Raw genomic sequence first — 18,643 nt, 5'->3', positions numbered from 1 at the left:
TACTGCTTGTGCAGTCTGTCAAAAAGACACCAGTGAGATGAAGTAAAATATTACATATAATCTCCTGGGGGTGCAAAGAGTGATGATGGTGTTACCTATATTACTGTTGAATCTATACCATAAGAACCAGCAAAGTATGCTCCAATATGATAGAGGATGCATAGGTTGTATATTGCAAGGGCACTGTGAGGATGCAGTGAATCCCTATATGTCGAAATGCATTTGTCCCCTTCCCATCCTTAGGTTTTTAAACTGTATTCCCCAACTGCAACTTTCTCCTCAAAAGTTTTTATATATGGAGGAAAATGAAGGGGTGCATTTGGAAGCATTGTTAGGGTGAGGGTAAACTGGACCCTGCTGTCCTTAGACATTGCAAATCAAGCCTCGTTCGGTCTGCATAGCCTCAATCCCTTCACTTGCACATATCTGACTTGGGATCTTTTTCTTGATATGACAAAGCATTGGGCATTGGCTTGTATATGTATAGATGATACGTCAATTTCTTGCAAGGAAAATTACTCCCCCCCAAATAATGTTTTATGTTCTTCTGTTTTGTGGGTGGAATGGAGCCATAACTGAGTGACAGAACTTCTTTTTGTGTATGAACAAAGTCACAAGTTCAATCCATGGTATCTCCAGGTGGGGTTTGGAATCAGCCCTTGAAACCCTGGAGAGTCTCTCTACTGCTACTGTAGGGGCGTCAAACATACGGCCTGTGTGCCAAATGCAGCCCTCTAAAGCAATTTATCCAGGCCCTGTTATAAATGGGCTCTCCCAGCTTGATAATTGGGTGCTTATATTTTGAAAATAAGAACAAGATTTGCACATTCTCTCTTCTGTCATTTTTAGCTAATGAGTTTCTTTGTGAGATAAAGTGCTTATTTCTGGCCATCATCTGCTTAATGGCCATCATTTTGCTTAGTAGTGTCACTTCTGGCCCTCAGCAGCCACCATGAATACTAACTTTGGCCCTCTGTATGAAATGAGCTTGTCATCTCTGCATTAGTGTGTGTAGACAATACTAAGATAGATGGACCAATACTCTCATTGAGCAGAAGGCCAGCTTCCTGTCTTTTGTGAAAGACTGCTTACTTGAAAATGAATGATTCCCTTTTTGTTTGCCTTCAATGAAATGTTTTCCTTTATAGGAGTACTTCTATAGTTAGTGCATTCCATGGATTTGTGCTTACGGCAAAAATTTCCAAATTGTGTACCACAAGAGAATATCTATGGCTTTATGACTTTTTCTTCGTTCTTATGTCAAAAGCAACATTTTCATAAACTTCCTTTTTGCGAATGGGGAAATAGTAACATAGTTCTTTCTTCTTTTCTGCAGATGCGAATGCGGGATAGGAAAGATTCTCCTCAACTACTAATGGATGCTAAGCATATTTTCCCGGTTACTTTCCCATTTAACCCGTCATCTCTTGCATTAGAAACCATCCAGATTCCAGGAAGTTTGGGTCTAGGATTCATCAATCGTGTCTGAACAATGGATACAGTTAGCTATTGATCATGAGTTTAACTGCCTGTAATGTAAAACAATGAAAAAAATATTAAAAAGCCATGTGGAGGGGAGGAAGGGGAAGAAGGCTGAAGAAAATACTGTAGATGCCCTACAGTTCTTTGCAGATAACTGGCAAGCTGCCTAACTGTCTTACAGCTGGAAATATACACATTTCTATAAACTCACTATTCTCATGCTGTGGTCTACACAGTTTCAGAATTACAGCTTTTTTTAAATCAAGACAAAATTCTTTTTCCCCCTTCTGTTAGTCACAAGCTGTCTTGTATTTAAATCTGAAGTTGGAGATAGTCTGTGAGTAAGAAGCAGAGGTTTTTTTTTCCTTCCCTCTGAGATCCAAACTGGACCATTCAATGGCTGCTATACAAGTGGAAGCGAACCTTATACTTGGGGCTATCCGAAGAGGAGTTTCCCCAGTTTAGTAAGGCTGAGGACCACTTCACACATTAGAGTCAGAGTGTACACCATTATGATTGAAGTAGCAGTCAGTTGCAGCGCCTTGCTGCATGTACACGTCGTGGAATAGAGCATTTAGTTGCACTCTGTGTGATGGCATCAGTGTACACTCAGAGTCCATAATGTTTGTTTCGCATCTGATTGAAAACATAGCTGAGGGAGCATTTTAGCTCTTTGACATGTTTAAATGTAAGTAAGTCGTATACAAATTGTTCATACAACAGGGACTAGGGAGGATTTTTAGTTAAATATTAAAATATTTAGGGATATCTTCTGTACGTTAGAGACTGGAAAATGTTATGCTAATTGGCACTCTAGGATATATTCCACAAGGCACTGGGCCTACACCAGCCCCATTAAAGTGAACAGGAGCTGCACAGAAGTGTAATTGTACTTCTTGGCAATTTTGATTCACTTCAGTGGGGTTTTCATGGTAGACCTTCATAGTAAAGTGCACCCCAGGAAGGAATCTTTTAAACAGCTTCCTTAATTATGTCACTGTGACATAAGTGATGAAGTATTAAAGTCTTTTGGGCTACTGTAGGGTACAACATAGATGTTCATTAGTTAATACTGTTTCAAAGCATATCAAACTGCTACTGTGTGCTGTGTTCTTTTAAATGTATAATAATCTTTAGGCAAGAGAAATAAGGATTTTAAGAAACCTAATAGTCCAGTCTTTTAATGGGATTTATGTAAGCATCAAGGAACATCAAAAATAATGGGAAAAGGTAACGAAGCACAAATAACAAACTGGAAGCTGAATAATAACTGTATTTGAAGTATGCATACTGAAGTATTCAAGACTTCGAGTTCAGTGAACAAACCCAATCATGTTATAGTTTAGTATTTATTATTTTGGTGTATTAACTTTTCAGTTTGGTTTTTTTAGTTGCCAGTGGCAATGGTGATGCATATGTTTCATTATGTATTGGGGGGAGAAAATAATGGTCACATTTAAGCTGTAATCTGAAATGCCCTGCTGAAGGAGGAATTCTTTGACTCCAGATCCCCTGAACATCCTAAGACACATCCATTTTTTTTAAAACGTAAAGCAAACCCTAGTTTAAATACACTTTTATTCTGCTTCTGTATTTTGGGGGAATATTTCATGGACACGTTAACCAAGATGCTGCTTGACTGAAAGATTTTTCCCAAGATCTCCCACATTCTGTGTACTTATCAGGATTTGCCTCAATACAGAATTGACACAAATTGTCTGCCAAGCCTTGCTCAATGTTTTCTGGTCCTGATGTTGTTTTTTAAATATGGTCAGTGATGATCAGGTATACATAGCAAAGTACATATTTCAAAATTGCCATGTGCAATGTTCTAATGTATTATAGCAATTGTAATGTATATTTATTTTAAAACATATCTAAATGCTGTAAAGGCATATTGTTAGAATGCTCTGGTACTGGACATAATTTCTCCACAAACCCTTACAACAATGTTGCTTCACTGGAGAACAGTACATTGCAAGAAAGTTTTATACAAGATAGATGGGCAACTTGTATGTTGTTACTGATCAAGAAAATAAAGTGAGCTTCAGTTTTGTTGGTACTGTTCTTTAAAAGCTGGTTTGTTTTCTCCTTATTTTGTTCAGTGTTTTGGTTGCCAGAGAGGTGAATGCCCATTTATGGATGATTGCTTAAGAAACATTCAGGTACCTACATTTAAGCATTGTTCAGTCTGTTTTCTTATTTATAGCAAATGTAAGGTCTTTACTTGAATATGTTTACTTGATATCTAGCACCAAGCTCACAGTATGACCCAGATAAGCTGTGCTGCTTTTTTAAAAAACACTTTTAAAATAAAATTGCATCCTCTGTGGCTATGGCAAGTTAGGGCTTCTTTTTGTCAAAGCGTACTGGGCAAATATTGGGAAGACAGAAGCAGAGCCCTGCTGCCCTAGAGGAAGCCCTGAACCACAACTGCCTCAGACAATCATGGCTTCTTTATTTATGATGGAGTAGATTAACTTGTCAGATATTCATTGCATTTCTAGCATATCATGAGAAAACTATGACATCAAGTAATAAAACTGAAAATTGGAACCCTTGACTAAAACAGAGAACCTCCAGGATCTTTCTACTGACCCCACTCAATTAACTAAAAAACTGTCCCTTTACTCCTTTTAGTGGAAGAATTTTATCTCAAAAATTCTACTCCAGCAATGGTAAATGTAGATAATCTGTTTAAATGTTTGGTGGTTTTTCTTTTCAATTTGTTTACCTGTTAAAAGCCTTACTGTACCTTGTTTACTTACAGAAGTGGTAGATGTTAATAGGCATTATCCTTATGTTCAGCACTCTAATGGTACTTTTTGTCACATTAAAATTGTATGTTTGACATGTTTTAAAGGAAAATATCTCAGTTGAACTAGTATTTTGTAATTCATCAAGCATTTTACATAACAGTATTTAACATGCACTTTTCATAGTTTCAGATTTTTAGTGTGAGTGCACACTATAAAACATTCAATTGATTTTTACAAGGTTAGCGTTCTTAAACTTAACACAATCATATTTTTGCTCATTTTTTTTCCTTTAAAGCATGGCTGTGCTCTTAATGTGGAATGTCTTGGTTTTTATTTTGTTCACCTGATATGGAAGAATCTCTCCAGTGCTGGAAATATACTTATGAGAGCCCTTTTAAAATGTACAGTACAGACCTGAAGTATTGCACAAATATTACCTCATAAGATTTCAGATCTTTTTTTATCCCAGTGATGAGTTTGTTGACTTCTGCTACCATAATCTTGTGTCCAAACTTTAGCAAAATGCTTCTCAAACTTCAATCTGGAATGAAACTTGAAAAACGTTTAAATATTAACTAAGTGTTCAATCCTGTGCACAAATGAAGGCACTGAAGCATATCTGCATGTAGCTGTACACAGGATTGTACACTGTAGCTTTCAACTTAAGAAAAACATTCTGAACTTTGAACACATTTGCCTCAATCTAGAGATCCTGCTTCAGTGGCATTCAGTGGAATAGCTGTTCTTTGGGGAAATCCCACTGTGCACATTAAAAAAGGGAATCCTGTGTGGATTGATGGAATAGGTCTGTCCATGTAGGTCCTGTGCTTGTAGACTTGGTCACAGTAGTGATGCACACCAGATAGCCAGTCTGCCTTCAATTTGGAAAGCAGTCTGCATCTGTGGGACAGATTCTGACACTGCTTTTTGCTCTTGCACATCAGTTTATGAAGGATCATCTCTGGTTTGAGACTAATGTGTGGACGCAAGTCCCCTTGAAATCAGTTAAGCTTTTCTCCATGTCCACTTGGAATAGTAGCATTTTGTCTTTTAAGTTTTGTTACATATCTCAAAACCACCAGCAATTGAAAGCTGAAGTCTCTATCATCTAAGATTTAAAACTGGACACATTTCAATATACCACATAAAATCCTTTGAAATTTACTATTTTTAAACCTGTAATTCTTTCTTGAAATCAAGCCTTTGATAGGTTTTCACTAGATATTGCCACAGTGCTTAGATGTAAACCGAAACGGTATCAGAATGACATAAGCTCTGAATTGTCATAGTGTCTGACATTGTACTTAGTAAACGTATGCTTCATAAACACTGTATCTTAGCTATCACTGAAATGTCCAAATAAAAATACAACTGTTAAGTCTTTTTTGGTGTGCTTTAGTGTCTGAATAAGCAACCTATTTCTGAAGGGAGCAATTTAGGAGTAGATTTTCAGTGACCCTTCTCATGTAATTGATTTTTATTGGTGTAACAATGAGAATCCTTGAACAGTTCAGTCTTTGTCCTCCACAACTCACCTGCAGGCTGGATGAACTAGAACAGGAGAAAAATTATTGCTGGGTATCATGATGAATGGGGAGAAAAAACTTAGGTAAACTGACTGGGCTTAAGAGCATGCTGCAATCAGGCCAAATGCCCATCTAGTCCAGCTTCCTGTTATCTCACAGTGGCCCACTAGATGCCTGGGGGGAACACACAAGAGACTTGCATCCTGGTGCCACTCCCTTGCACCTGGTAGTCTACTTCTAAAACCAGAAGGTTGCACATATCCACCATGCCTTATAACATGTGATGAACTTTTCCTCCAGAAATCTGTCCAATCCCATTTAAAGACATCTAGGCCAGCCACCATCACTACTGCCTGTGGCAGGGAGTTCCACAGATTGATGACATGCTGGGTAAAGAAATTTTTCTCCGTCATTGAATAATAATAATAATAATAACTTAAGAGAAACTGACTGGCCTTTTTATTATTACACCAGCATTATCTTTTTATTGCTCCTTTTCTTCACCACACCCAGCCTGAAGAAATGTTCTGCTAAACTCAAAAATTTACACACTGCTTTTTAATTTTTTAAGCCCTTCTAAAACTCAAGGCAGCTGCTGCCGCTTTCTTTATTTCATCTGTTAGATCAGCAGCACTACTCCCTGTTGTGCTTTCCTTGCCTGCAGGTGCCACAACTGCACCTCAGCGCAATCCTATGCATGTTTCTTTGGACCTATTATAGTCAGTAGAGCTTACTCCCACAGTGTGGATAGGATCCTGTAACCTGGTAAAACCAGAAAGTTGCAGCTAGAGGCATTCCAAGGCCCTTTTGAGAATCCATCTTTGCAGCCCAAAGCAAGGACTCACAGGACTAAAACCAGCCTTAGGAAGTTGCCACTCAGCATTTCCTTCTCAGGCTGCAATCTTATCCACACTTACCTGGGAGAAAGCCCAATGGACTGCTATGGGACTTGCTTCTGAGGAGACACCCAAAGGATTGGTCTCTGTGGGCTGCACTCCTATCATACTTACCTGGGAGTAAACCCACTGACTACAATGGGACTTACTTCTGAGTAGACACCCATAGGATTGGGCTCTGTGGCTGCACTATCCACACTTACCTGGGAGTAAGCCCCATTGGCTATAACGGGACCTACTTCTGAGTAGACATGCCTAGGATTGGCTCTCGGGCTGCAGTGCTATGCACACTTACCTGGGAGTAAGCCCCATTGGGTATAACGGGACTTGTTTCTGAGGAGACCCGCCCGCTGAGCTCTCAGCCTCAGGAGGGAGCCGCAGCCCTGAGCAACGGGAGGCGAGAGGGCGGCGGGCAAACAACGTGGCGCCGGTGTGCGAGGGCGAGGCGCTGCCGCGGCTGCTCCTGCCCCTCGGCTCCACCTTCCCCGGGGAAGGAGCACCGCCTGGAGGGCCGGGCCGGCCCTTCCCTTCCTTCCGCGCCGCTTCTGGACCCCAGGCGGGCGCCTCTCCCGCAGCCCCGATGGCGCTGGCGGAGCTCTACACGCAGGTGAGGAAGGGGCGCCGCAGGGCCGGGCAGGTGTGGCGGGGCGCGGAAGGAGGGCAGCCCCGGCTCTGGCCCAGGCGGGGTCGCCCTGAAGGGCCGGGCAGGCAGGCGGGCGCCGCTACAAGGAAGGGGGAAGCTGGGCAGGGTATGGCAGCCCAGCTGGAAGGACTTGGAGCTGGCCCGCCCACCCCCGCCCTCTTGGCCCCTGTGGCCTGCCCCAGAAGCAGCGCCCCTGTCCCTAGTGAGGAGCATCTGGGGGCCAGGCACGGGGGTCTTTGCCAGGGGCAGCTCTTTAGACCCCCAGGTGAGCTGCCCTGGTCCCCCCCCGTCCCTGACCCTGCAGCAGAAGCAGCACCCCTGTCTCTAGTCCCCTAGACTAGTAGAGGCTCCCTCTGGACCTGCCCCCTAACTTTAAAGGCCAGCCAGTTCCTCTCATCACAAGCTCTGGTGGCACCTTAAATAGGGAGACAAGATGCAAAGGGCTCAGAGTGCCTCTGCCTTCAGCCATGGGATAGGAGGGAGAAGCTTGGCAGGTGCGGCTCTTTAGACCCTCCATGCTGAGCTGCACCTGCCCACGTTCCCTCTTCTATTCCTGGCTTAAAGGCAGTGACACTCTGACCCCTTTGCACCTAGTCACCCTGCCCTTAAAGAGCAGCCACTTCCTTTCATCGCAAGCTTTGGTGGCACCTTAAATAGGGTGACCAGTTCCAAAGGGGGCTGGAGTGTCTCTGCCTTTAGCCAGTGAGTAGAAGAGGGAACATGGGCAGGTGCAGCTCTAGACTCTCCATGTTAACTGCACCTGCCCAGGTTCCCTCTTATACAGTGGCTCAAGGCAGAGGCACTCTGACCCCCTTGGCATCTTGTCCTTTAGCCAGTGTAGAGAAGAGGGAATTTGGGCAGGTGTAGCTCTTTAAACCCTTCCACCTTGAGTTGCATCTGCCCAGGTACCTTCTTCTACTCAGTGGACAAAGTTAGAGGCACTCTGGCCCCCTTTGCATCTGGCAACCCTACAAGGTGCCACAAGACTCTGTTGCTTCAACTCAAATTTCGCTTCTCCCCCCTCCTTTTAGCCACCCCCAAAGGAAAAAATTTCTTCTTCTCTTTCTTGGACAAAACTGAGCCAGGATTTCCTTCTCATCACTGACTGACACACCTGACATCACTGACTGGCACACCTGACCCAACCTGGCTCCTGTTCCCACATTCTAGTCAATCTGAAGTAGGATGACCATATACAAAGGGGGTGTGGGGAGACAGAGTGCCTTTACCTTCAAGCATTGACTAGAAGAAGAAATTTTAGCAGATGCAACTTTTTTAACTCTTCCATGCTGAGCTGTACCTGCCAGAATTCCTTCTTCTATACAATGCTTAAAGGTAAAGGCACTTTTCCCCCTTTGTATCTGGTAACTAACCTTAGAGACCAACCAAATCCTTTCATCACAAGCTTTGGCAGACCACAGTCCACACAGGCTTCAGATGAAATCAGTGAGTGGCACTGCAATCTTGGACATGTCTACCAAAAGAAAGTCCTACCAAGTTCAGTGAACATTACTCCCAGGTAAGTGCATCTAGGACTGTAGCAGGTGTCTTTAGGGTGCCACAAGACTCTTTATTGTTTTGAGCTTTATTGTTTTGAGCTTATTGAGCTGTGACAGAATAATTTGGCCAGCCCCCTTTAGAAATTTGAGTTGGCATTCTTGGCTGAGACAACCAAGTGGAAAGAAGAAGGGTTGCCCCTGTGACTCCCTTCATGTAGTCTCAAAAGTATGCCCACCCCAAAAAATGTGGAGCAGGTTGTGACATGTCCCTGTGAAATCCAACCCCAGAAACCAAATTTAAATGGGCACACTGAAAGAAACTTGCCTCTGAAATGGTTATTGATGTGCATTTTTTAAAAGGCACTGGTTGCACCAGAAGGTGCCCTTTTTCATTCTTACTGCAACAGACTTACCTGCAATCTTGTGCATGTTTACTCAGGTGTTGGTCTCACTGTTTGATAGGACTTACTTCCAGGTAAGTCTGCTCACTTGTTAGGGAGTGAATGACATTGAAATCAGTGGGACTAACTAACTCTTGAGTAAGCATGTTAGTTTTTTTACATTGATCTCCTACATTTTATTCTATTACAGAACTCATGAACTTTTAGGGTTTGCTGGTGATTTCACATCCTGACACTTTGACCTGCTTAAGGTCATACTTAGACCTGCTTCACTTCAGTAAATGACTGCATCATGTGCTCTCAGATTGCACTGCATCATGCATGGGGTGGCCAGCCTTTCAGCTTTAGGGCTCCTGGATCTTTCACAATTGTAGAGGAAGGAATTTAGCAGATGAAATGACAAGCTGCACCTGCTGTAATTCAGTTTTCTGCACAGTTGTTAAAGGTCATCATCAATTGTTTAAGGTTGGCCATACCTGTTGAAATTTGTCTGTATGAATTTGCGGTGCAATCCTATGTATATTTACTCAGAAGTAAATCACAATGGGGTTCAGTGGAACTTATTCCCTAGTAAGTAGGTTTAGTAGTGATGCACTGAAAGGAAGAAAAAAAAATTGTAGAATGTAGACTCCAGAAAGAGTTGTACAAATCAAATGGGAAATGATTAACCTAGAAAAATTATCCAGTTTGCCCTGGGGCTCAGAGGGGAATGAGTGCCCAGGCTATAATGACAGGATCTCAGAAAGGAACTGAGGAGCATCCATAGATTCTACCATAATACACCCTTCCCAAGCAGGGAAAAGTTCCAGTTCCAGCACCTACAATAGATAGCAAATCAAACCACAGTTTACCATGACCTCTGAACTAGCAAGTTATGGTTTGAAGAAGTCCTCCAAATGAGGACTGCAAACCAGTCACAGTTGTGCCAGTTACATAAGAGCAAACTTGGGGCACACTCCTAACCAGGTCTACTCAGAAGTAAGTCCTATTTTGTTCAATGGGGCTTACTCTCAGGAAAGTGTGGTTAGGATTGCAGCCTTTTTTGATATCTGTTAAGAGGTGGAGGTGTTCTGTTAAGCTAAGCATACGATAGGAGGAGGGTTTGAGCTCAGAGCCAAGTTTGGTGGATCAGGAATGTGACTTGAAGAACATCTTAATGAAGTAGGTGTGATGCAGACTTAATGTGAAGAGGCAAAGCATATAGTGGCATGAATGCAGCCTCTGTGTCAGGCAGAGACACAGCAACAGAACCAATAAAAAGTGACAATACTGATTATTAATTTTATGATGTATTAGAATCTTATGTGCTAACGGCAGTTCTATTACATTCTAAATACCTAGTTATTATTATAGTTATAATGTAATTAACATCAGAAAATGCTTTAGATGTTGGTTTTTCTAGCTTGGTATTGTCTGTGCTGGCTGGCAGTGGTTCTCCAAGGGATCTTAGGGATCACTTAGATTCCTTAGACCTTAGGGATCTATAGGGATCTTTCCCAGCTGTTTGTAGAGATGCCAGGGAATTAACCTGGGACCTTCTGCATGCAAAGCAAATGCTATAACAAACCAATCTGCGATAACTCCCCTTGTATCATTAACCTCAACATCAAATGTTATGTTTCCAAAATTGTTCTATGTGTTTGGCAAATGTCAAACATGAGATGAAACTCCAAAAAAACTAAAGTGGTTGAAACTGCTTGAAGAATTCCAGATGCTAAAAATGCTACCCTTCCCCTAGCTTAGTGCTGCTACATTCATCCTGAGAGCTGGTGGAACATGGTCATAAGTTTCAGGTCATGCAGAAGGAACCTGCTTCTTCAGTCACACGGTGCCCTTTAAGCCACAATTCATTATTATTCACAAGAACAGGGAACTTCTCAACTTGAAGAGTGTGTTAGACTGGAGAAGTAGAAGCAACTGAAAGAAGTGGGGGTTTCAGCAACTGTGAATGTGAAATTTAAAAAATTGCTCTAAAAACACAAGCCAACACACATTTTGCTTCCTTAAACGTTCACCAATTCCTGAGTATATTTGGGATGCTGATTCAAAAAATGGCATCAGTTTTGCCCTATCACGTCTAGTTTTGGAGACACGGCATAGCCTCTTTAGTGAATGGCTCAAGCAGCTTCCTCATGAGGAAGCCTACACCATGGCTTCCTCATGAGGAAGCTGCTTGAACCATTCATTAGCGAGTCTATACTATATCTCCAAAACTAGACGTGAAAGGGCAAAATAGATGCCATTTTTTGGAATCTGCACCCCAAATTCATATCAAACCACCATAAAGTCTGGGGAAAACATTTCTGACCCTCAATTTTTTAGGCCTGTGAAATCCTACAGCAAAATTTCCCTGTAAAGCTTCATACTTCAAGTTCACATCCACCATTTGTTAAGCGTTCATTACAGCTCTAGGTGGAAAGTGTGATATATCATTTGTCATAATGCAAAACTAAGAGAATAGGCAATAAGTCTCAAACAAAAATACAGTAGTGCACAATGTACCTGTGGAATTTGCTCCTACAGAACACTGTAATAGCCTTGGTCAGAAAAAGTAGTACATGATCATATTTTGTTTGTAGCCAGATATGTTTGGCTTCATAAATATGATGGCTAAATGTAGCCAATCTTAATATCCACCGTGTGGTAGACCAATCCTGAACTCTCTGTGAATTCTGGGCCCAAGGGATGAGCCCAAGGGACAAGCTCTGGGCAGTGGAGAAGACAGTCAGGGTGGGGGAGTAGGAGTGGGACATGCTGAATCCAGAACCCCACGTTGGACCGCACAGCCCAACACAGGGCCTCTCAACTCTGCTGTGGAAAAATAGCAGGCACAGACTTAAGTAGCTCCATTGTGGGGCTTGGACCTTTCTCCAGGGGGCAAATACCCTCTTCCCCCAAGGAGACTCCAATTCTAATCCTGAGCTCACTGTGCCGGCCCTCCGCCAGCGTTGAGTATCGCAGACATGCCATAAAGCATGCCCATGACACTCAGCACTGGGTCAGTGCTGGTGCTGGCTCAGCACCAGTCTGCACTGAGGCCAGAGCCAGCTGGAGGCGCGCTGCAAGCTGCCCAGAGGAAGGAAATAACTCCAGGCAGCAGAGAGGTATGTTGGGGGGGGGGAGGAACCAGGGTGGGAGGTGGCGAGATCGGCAGAGCTCTGTTCTGCCATATCCTGAACCCCTTGTTGGGCCTTCTGGCCCTACACAGGGCCACTCAATTCTGCACTGGCGAAATAGTCAATGCAGACTTTGAGTAGCCCCGTTGCGGTGCCTGCACCCTGTAATGTCTCCTTCCCCCTAGGAGGTGCCGGCTTCTGCTCGGTATGCATAGGATGCAGCAGCAGCCATTTTGGTGCTGCTGTCCCTCTGGGCACCAACCAGCTCAGGATTTCTAGTTGTACACAGTCTATCACCAGAAGATGCACTAGAGAGCTTGTATCTTGTGTGGTCCAGAGAAGATTGAGTGTTGGGAGACTTTTAAAACATTGCTCAGCATGAATGAGCAGGTGAAGGAGACCCTGATGTATCTGTCTCCGCTCTGTAAAATAAGAGTAATTCTGACCTACTGGTAGAGAAAGAAAATGCAGATGGTGACGCTGGAAATAGCTTAGACTAGAACAGACCTCATAATACTTTGTTAAACAAAAGGTATCCTGTCAGAACAGAGCTGGGCATTATCTTGGAAAACCCATGTTCCCAAATCCATGTCTGTCAAGATATTGAGAAAGCAAGGGGGGGGGATGTTCAGGGGAAAATAGATTATATGGAGCTGGCTTAACCCATTGTGTGTCCATCAATAATCCCCCCGCCCAGCTTTCAGTTTGGGCTTTCTGCTGGGAGTGGGACTGTCACAATGGTCTGGAGAGCATTTGCAGGAGAGAATCAGTTAAGCATCCCGCTCATGCCTGCTGATTGCAATAAAAATGTGAGGTTTGGAGCCCCCATAGTCCCCTCACAAGGACCAGTTCCGCTCTTGATGGTGGAAGAGGATGACCTGTTTTTATTTTGACTGTCTGCCTTGAGTGGACTCAGGCAGGATAGGTGGGATAAATATGTTCTTAAATAAATAAATGAATGCATATCTTCAATTTTGCATTGTTTGGGGGGGGGGGAATCACATATGAATTGTGAACCTGCTGTCAGGTCACAGCTGCTAAGGATAAAACTTTCTCAGGCACTATTTTGGTTTGTTGATTCATTTTTACTGAGTAAGTTGAAATGAGACTGACAGAGTAAAGCCTTTGAAATACAGATAATTATACCTGTACTAAGCAAACGGGGAAAAAAAACACCTTGCATTTCCTGCCTTTTTTGTCTTTCACTCTTGATGCTTATATGTTTTATAAGGTGCCAATAATGTTTGTTTTCAATTTCTGTATTTATTAGCTTTAAATATGAAATCTTTACTCTGGCATTAAAAGTCTCTTGCTTATATTTGTTGAAAGCACCATTGTTTAATGTAGGTGTTTACTGTTTTGTGCAAATTCTATTAAAATTGGGAGTTTTAAAGGGTAATAAAATTTTTTCCAGAACTTGAGAAGCAAAACTGAGGAAGGATTAGATTATTTCGGGCGCAATCCTAACCCACTTTCCAGTTCTGACATAAGTGCAATGCAGTTCCAAGGTAATGGAACAAACATTCCCTTACAGTGAGGAGGCCTCCATGAGTGCCACCCAACTGTAGGATGCAGCACATGCCCCATTGGCACTGCTATGCCAGCGCTGAAAAATTGGTTAGGATTTGGGCCTTCATCACTTCCCTGTGGCTTGTTTACTTTCGTAGGTATGTGTGGAATTTCCCAGCTTCTAGCAGAGATGTCATGCAGCCATGCTGAAATGTGCCAGTTCTGGATTCTTTGGGTTATTTACAAGCATTTTTTCTGAATGGCTCAAGGAATTATCCAGCTTGGGATGAGGGAGTTTGGGTGTAACTCAATAGGAGAGTAAACTCTTAGTGTTTACTTGTAAGGCAGGGTTCACTGATCTGATGTTGGCTTATCATTACATTTACCAATGGAGGTACCTGGAATAGTCTATTTCATGACTAGCTCTGGTTAGAATAATATTTAGATAAAAGAGCTGTGTGTTACAGTGTGTGTTTGCAGACATATGTAACATATAGTCCACTCCCCTTATATTTTATTGCTCCAGTATTTGCAGGCATTTCAATGCAGACATGGGGCTCTTGCTTGTATAAGCTCTCGCCTACTTGTTTCAGTGTTTGGGACAATTTGGCAGAAATGTCTATATAGCCGAGCTGTTTCTTACATTATAGTACATGAGGGAGCTTGTGCATGGTGGGGACCTCAGAGATCCTGTAGTGCGGGGGTGTCAAACATAAGGCCCGGGCCCCCCGGGAGCTTTTTATCCGACTCTCAGGCTCTCAGTTGCTGTTACAGCTGAAAAGGCGGCCCACATGAAAATGGGGCTTTCCCAAATCTTGAAATATGATCAAGGTTTGCATACTTTCTCTTCTGTTATTTGCAGTTAATGAGTTTCTATATGAGAACAGGGTCTGATTTCTGGCCATTAGCTGCTTAGTGATGCCACTTTCTGCTTAATGACATCACTTCCGGCTCTCAGCTGGAGCCCTGAATGCTAACTTCGGCCCTCTGTATGAAACGAGTTTGACACCCCTTCGTAGTGCTTTTCAAATGTTATGTGTGGTTGCAATTGAGTGCACTGCTGACTATGATTAGATCCCATTGCAGTGGGATTTAAACTTTCCTAGACTAAGATCTACTTTTTTATTTATGACATTTAAAAATGTCTGTGAAACTTTCGTATGCTATTATTAATGCAGAATAAAAAGAAGACTGGAGGTGCTTTAAAACTGCAGAGAGTTTTAGTCTGTTGCAGCAAAAGCATCTTCCAGTATATTAATGACTGACAAATTCATTGCGGCAGAAGCTTTAATGACTTATCGATAGCTAATGTTAAATTGGCCAGAATAATGTGTGAAAGTTTTCACTTAAAACACATGATTTTTCATGTGATTAAGTTTAAAAACTTTCAGAGAGGTAGCCACATTAGTCTGTTGCAGTGAAAGAGTCTTGTGGTACCTTAAAGCTAAACCATTACTGTGGCCATTACTTTAACGCAGTGATTTTCAACCTTTTTTACCTCGCGGCACATTGGCAAGGCACTAAAATGGGCAAGGCACACCATCAGCTTTTTGACAATTGACAAGGCACACTGTGCTGTGAATGGGGGCTCACATCCCCTAATGGTCCTATTGATAAATGACACGCTCCCAAATTCCCGCGGCACACCTGGGGACCATTCGCGGCACACCAGTGTGCCGTGACACAGTGGTTGAAAATGGCTGCTTTATCCATTACTTAAAGCTAAACCATCACAACCTTTTTGTGAACCAGCGCCTTCTGTGTAAATTAGTGGTTCCCAACCTTTAGAAGCCCATGGACCACTGAGGCAAAAATTGGAATTGTTCTGGACCGCATGCAGCTGTGGGTGATCTGTCCTTTGCCTTCATTGGTGGTCTCCCCTACAAACCGTCAGAGAGGACAGAGAACTGCCCACAGCCACAGCTGACACTTGTGGTTGTGGCTGCAGGTGGTCTCCTCCCTCTTTGATGGTCTGCTGGAGAATGCTTGTTTGGCAAGTCACTGGAAGTGATTGAAGGTGATTCCCCACCCCCCACCCCAGAACTTGCAGATCACCTCTCAGTGTCACTTAGACCACCTGTGGTCCTCAAACCGCAAGTTGGAAACCAGTGGTGTAAATGCATCACGCAGCATCTGATGAAGTGAGCTCTGCCACTCCCAAAGCTTCAGCCACAATAAATGTGTTAGCATGTGTTGTTGGAAAACTGAATATACTGTACATTCTAGCCATTGTAGATTTTATGTCTGCATTGTGTGTTAAGAAATGCACACAGTACTCTGATTTCATCACTAAGTTCTTTTTGTGTCACTTTTTGCTGAGTATAAATTGCCTTAATATTATAAACAACCATTATGTTATTTATTTTTGGAATTGTTTTAAGTTACTTATATTCATTTTGGACATCTCTTTGAGGGGAAAAAGCAGGTTACAAGTCTCTATGATAAATGAATCTCAGCATCTGGTTCATTTTCAGTTGGTAAGAGAAAGCGAAGGAGAGGCATTTGTAATGTGAAAGAGCTTATTGGCTGGATTTCTGTGTTCACTTCACAAACAGAATGCAGGAAGAGTTGTTTTGAGTCTTGTGTTTGCAAAGAAATACCTGTAGAGGGCTGTTGTTTGCATGGAACAAACTGTGAAAATTATATGTACGACAGGTCAGACCAGGCTGCACCTGATGGTGAGAGTCTCTTCAAGCAGCAACAGCTGTAGGAGTTTGAGGAAGATCCAAGTGCAGAGACTAGTGATAAAGGCAGTGGCAGTCACTGCAAAACAGCAGGACTCTGCTTCAGTTGGTGCCACATCTCTCCTTAACTGGACAGAGCAAACTAGGAAGCAAGGTGCCCTTCTCTCCCCTAGAGAATGGGTGGTTGATTGCCCCATATATACAGAGGGAACTCTGAATCAAGCAGTAAGCCTTCACTTGATTGAGGCTTATGTAGAGAATGTGGTATTAAGGCATCTACAACTAAAGGATAGCTATTGTTCCAGGACATCTGCCATGCTTATCAGATCCAGACTTTCCCTTTTGATTGATGCACCCCTGGTGTTGTGACCTGAGTAATATTTGTAAAGGGAGGCAGGTCACCTATAGAAACAAGGGAACTATGAAGAGAGATTGTTGCAGCGCAATGCTGCTTGGGAAGCACCCAGGGTTTAGAACCTTGGTGCCTGAGGAAGAGTGCTAAAAGCAGAAGCACTCTGAGGGTTTGAAAGTTAGAACTCGAGCAGCAAGAAGTCAGAGCAATGAGAGACACAGCAGACATTCAGAGGGTTGATGCAGGGAGAGCTAAGCCGGAAGTAGGACGGTATGAGATCAAGAGAGAAGTCTGTCCTCCCGGCTAGCTTCCTCAGAATTTTATTCATTCTCAAAACACATGATGACACTAGGGAAAATTACTGAAGGTTGCTGAAATCTGCACTGCTAAGAAACCTGCTGGCTCTGGCTTGACCGCAATACACATTCCTGAGATACGCGCTTCTTCATAACATCCTCTGTTTACAGGCTCTGGGCAAAGACTCAGCAACTGGCCCACTCTGGTGTGTCTCAGTGGGGGGGGTGGCAGCAGGTTTGCCTGCCTACCGGTTGCCATGTTACCAAGGCTAAGCTCAGCGCCTGTGCATTTTCCTACAAGAGATCCCATATAGGTTCGCTTCTAACTGTCTGAAAAACTGGATTTGTATCCATTCATCTGGGGCAAGAGGACCACACAATGTACTTCTTTTTGCATATTTATAAAAGCAGAGCATAGGCCAGTAGCCAGGACCGGATCCAGGTTTTAGGGGTCCTTGGTAAACGGCCCTCCAAGGACCCTTTCTACCTGAGAGAGTTGCTGTGCCATCACACTGAGGCAGTAGGCACAGAAGTGGTCTCAGGGATCACCAGTGGGCCCTGGGCAGCTGCCTAACAATGCAAGTCTCTGATTCTCACCCTTCCAATCAGTGCCATTTGTTCCTATGTGGTTCATATTAAAATCTTCATTTAGCTCAATAATATTGGGGTGACTGTGATATAATAAAATTGTTGTAGCCTGACTTCAACGGAAGGAGGAGGTCTGTGAAAAACCAACCTGAATTAAATAGCCGGTGTAATTAAATATAACTTGTCTTTACTGCTTGTGGACAGGGGGGTCTCATTATTCTGTCAGCCTAAGGCAGATTGCAGAGCAGGCCCAAATTGCCTGGGGATATGCCAAGCTCTGCTTTGTTAGAGCATCTCCAGCTCCCCATTCTCCTCCTCCTTTTCCTCCTATTCCTGTTCCTATTCAGAGAGTGGGGACGGGGAGGAGAAGCAGTAGTGGAGGTGAGTGGACAGATGGAAATGGGCACCCTCCACCAGCCTGCTGTCAGAGGCAACCGCCTCCGTCCATCTCACGAATAGGTTTGTTCCTGTTGCAGAACTGCGACAATGTTGCTTGGCCGTTGCACTTATTTATGTAACCTTGTTCTTTTGAATATCTCAACCTTTTCAGAAAAGGGTTTCTGCATTCTTTATCACCAGCAGCCAGCATGAAAAAAAATATGTCTTAGACTGAAGTGTTTTCATGCAGCAGTGACTGAAAACGTCTTTCTTTGTGTAGTTTGTTTCTGAGCCAAGTGACTGTGTGGGAACTGGCCAGTTGGTTATATAAATGGGAAGAGAAGCCAGCACTGAACACCAGTGCTTAGAAATAAGAGAACATAAAGGTAATTGGATAATAGTTTGTAAAACCTGCATTTTTTGCAGTGTTAAGGTATGACTAAAGTTCATTTCTTAAACCGCCTGGATTCATTAAATACCAGCAATCTCATGACATCTCGAGTGGTCTCTACCA

General features: G+C 43.1%; 2 protein-coding genes across 3 annotated transcripts in view; both read left to right on the top strand.

Moving 5' to 3' along the window:
- The window catches only part of MYO5A (myosin VA), a 99,869-nt gene extending 94,250 nt beyond the window's left edge, over window positions 1-5,619 (top strand). The window contains exon 42 of the mRNA XM_066636535.1: window positions 1,337-5,619. Coding sequence (XP_066492632.1) covers window positions 1,337-1,489 — 153 coding nt within the window. The 3' untranslated portion in view covers window positions 1,490-5,619. The remainder of the gene's footprint in view (window positions 1-1,336) is intronic.
- A 1,571-nt stretch (window positions 5,620-7,190) lies between these two features.
- Window positions 7,191-18,643, top strand: part of MYO5C (myosin VC) — a 57,824-nt gene continuing 46,371 nt past the window's right edge. For both annotated transcript variants that reach the window (XM_066636664.1, XM_066636665.1), the window contains exon 1: window positions 7,191-7,270. In XM_066636664.1, coding sequence (XP_066492761.1) covers window positions 7,244-7,270 — 27 coding nt within the window. In that variant the 5' untranslated portion in view covers window positions 7,191-7,243. The remainder of the gene's footprint in view (window positions 7,271-18,643) is intronic.

This window comes from Tiliqua scincoides, chromosome 8, assembly GCF_035046505.1.
Source record: "Tiliqua scincoides isolate rTilSci1 chromosome 8, rTilSci1.hap2, whole genome shotgun sequence".
Lineage (NCBI taxonomy): Eukaryota > Metazoa > Chordata > Lepidosauria > Squamata > Scincidae > Tiliqua > Tiliqua scincoides.
The sequence above is the reverse complement of the archived record's forward strand: the minus strand, read 5'-3'. Positions and strand labels throughout refer to the sequence as shown.